The sequence below is a fragment of the Chenopodium album genome, chromosome 17, assembly GCF_948465745.1.
Source record: "Chenopodium album chromosome 17, dcCheAlbu1.1, whole genome shotgun sequence".
Taxonomy (NCBI): domain Eukaryota; kingdom Viridiplantae; phylum Streptophyta; class Magnoliopsida; order Caryophyllales; family Amaranthaceae; genus Chenopodium; species Chenopodium album.
Genome location: NC_137850.1, coordinates 20408124 through 20410787, shown reverse-complemented (window position 1 = coordinate 20410787; position 2664 = coordinate 20408124). Strand labels below are relative to the sequence as shown.

The 2664-nt window shown below is 38.7% G+C and overlaps 1 protein-coding gene across 1 annotated transcript; it reads left to right on the top strand.

Annotated features, from left to right (window-relative positions):
• Positions 1–598: 598 nt before the first annotated feature.
• LOC145588726 (uncharacterized) lies at positions 599–1000 on the top strand. Its single transcript, XM_081645337.1, has one exon. The coding sequence runs from the start codon at positions 599–601 to the stop codon at positions 998–1000; it is 402 nt and encodes a 133-aa protein (XP_081501463.1).
• Positions 1001–2664: the final 1664 nt, after the last annotated feature.

Sequence of the window (2664 nt, the reverse complement as noted above, 5' to 3'; positions counted from 1 at the left end):
CACGTGACTTTAATGATTGATAGGTAACTATGGAGAAATGGTGGTGGTGGTAGTGGTGGGTTTCTGAGAGGTAAGGTGAAGATAAGAGGGAATGGTGTCGTCTTCTTCCTCTTCAAATTCTTCCATGGCTTCATACTGATATAACGTCCATGTCTTCACATTGTTAAGTCGGTGGTTTTACAAAAAATTAAAATTAATTTTTTTCTTATGATTTTCAAATTTAATATATTTTTTTATTCTGCTTACACATTTTTATATGTAATTATGTATCAACATACCTTTTGATTTACCAGCTTTCCGAACAACAACGATTGGCCTTTCTTGAAACTGCCGAGGATTGAGGAGTCCTCGGGCAGAGAACACGCTTAAGGGCGTGGTTCGTATTGAGCATCCCCACTTTGTCTTCCTCTTAGAGACAAAGTTAAAAGGAAGAGAATGGGAGAGTATCAAGAAGAAACTAAATTTTGATAATTTAGTGGAGGTCAATTGTGTAGGAACTAGAGGGCATAGGAATGGGGAGCTGGCTATGTTTTATAAGAGTTCGATCGATATGAATCTTCTGTCTACTTCCCTGAACCACATGGATTTCATTGTTATAATGGAGAACAATCTGTCATGGTGCTTAACCGGCATCTATGGCCACCCTGAGGAATCAAGAAAACATGATACCTGGAGTCTGGTTGAAAATTTAGGGGAGGGGAACACCTTTCCTTGGCTTTGTTTTGGCGACTTCAATTGTATTCTCTTACATGATGAAAAACAAGGTGGGAATCCTAAGCCGCAAAACGAGATTGATGATTTTAGGAACTCTCTGAACTATTGCAAACTTGAAGATGAGCACTTCGTGGGCCCTTGCTATACTTGGAGCAACAATAGAGTGGACTCAGACAATATTCAAGAAAGGCTGGACTGGTTTGTAGCAACGGAGGAGTGGTTGAACTTATACATGTATTCTTTGGTAGAACATCTTCCAAAGCGTCGCTCTAATCATGTTCCTTGAAAAAAAAAACATTAAAGAGCAATTTGTGTAAATCAAAGAAAAAATAAGCGATGCAAGACTTTCAAGTTTGCAAAAGAGTGGCTCCATGACTATGAGTGCGGCAACATTGTTTCTAGCTCCTGGAAAAAAACTATTGGCAGTGACGTAATTAGGAAAATTGAATTTTGTGCAGCAAGCCTAAGGTCATGGAGCTCAAAAAGGCCTAATGATTTCACACGGGAGATTAGTAAGAGAAGGGAAAAAATGAAGAACTTAATGTTTCTTGATCCCACAGAGGAGAACATTTCTGAAATTAGAAGACTTGATGCGAAGATTGACTAGTTGAAGAAACGAGAAGAAGCTTTTTGGTCTCAGCGAAGTCGACAAGATTGGCTGCGAAACGATGATAAAAACACCTCCTTTCTCCATAAGAAAGCCAAACAAAGACGCCACCGTAACACCATCAAAGGCATATTTGATGATGGAGGCCACTGGAGGACTGATGAAGATGAAGCCGAGGCTGTTTTTTAGGATTTCTTCAAAACTCTCTTTACCTCAAATGGTGATCTTGAAATGCGGCAAATTCTTGATAAAATGGAAAATCTGGTCAAAATACACTCAAATAATAAATCATAGAATCCATGGGAGGGGAAGAGAGAGAAATCAAACTAACAATACCAACACATGTCCAACAAGTCTCCAACCATTAGAGGAAGTGCAAGGAAAGATATTACCGGATTTAGGTGGGTGTAACTACCCGCAAATGACCCAATTAAACCTTTAACAACCACTTTCCTCTAGAATTGAATCTTGCTTTCCATGTGCTAGCAAATGTGGAGTCATACTTCCTTGAATCTTGATTCAAACCAATGCACTAAAGCATATCAAGTTATGTACCTAGCAAAAGGCACACAAACATTTCCATGAGAGAAAATCTATTCTAAAAAGAAAAGAAAATGAAAGCAATAAAACACGGGTTACTTCCCGAGAAAGGCTTGCTTAAGGTCCAAGCTTGACCTCTCTAGTAAATAATATTGCAATGAACGCAAGAGCTTGTCAAATGCACTACTACACATTTCATAAGATAGAAGGTAGGCAAATGACGGGAATGGGGCATGCAACAAGCATAGTGCACGCAAATGAGGAGAAAGATGCCAAGAAAAGGAAGAAGAATCAAAAGCAAATTCAACAAAATAAGTAGAAGAAGAAGAAGAAGAAGAAGAAGAAGAAGAAGAAGAAGAAGAAGAAGAAGAAGAAGAAGAAGAAGAAGAAGAAGAAAAAGAAGAAGAAAGAAAAATAAGGCAAACTCTCCTCAAGATATTTTGGGTGGCAAAATCACCCTTTTCCTCAATGACAGACGAATGAGGGACATGTAAATCATCATAGACAAGGGGGTCCCCAATAGGCTTATTGATAAAAGAAGGGACGGATATAAGAGTGTAGGGGATATGGTTAAATTTCCTTGAAAAGGGGACATGAGAGAAGGGAATAGGGGCAATTGTCTCACAAATGAACTCTTTTTCACCACTATGCCTCAAATTACCAATAAGAGCATGGAAATCAATCATAGAATCCTCAAAAGAAGAACACTCATAATCTCCATCTCCCTCAAACATCCAACTTCCTAGAGAGACTACATAATCCCCTCCATCACAACAATGAACAACAACTCCCTCAACATCCTT

Bases quoted from the DNA above. Each gene is read 5' to 3' on its own strand.
- LOC145588726 (XM_081645337.1), top strand. From the start codon at position 599: ATGGAGAACAATCTGTCATGGTGCTTAACCGGCATCTATGGCCACCCT.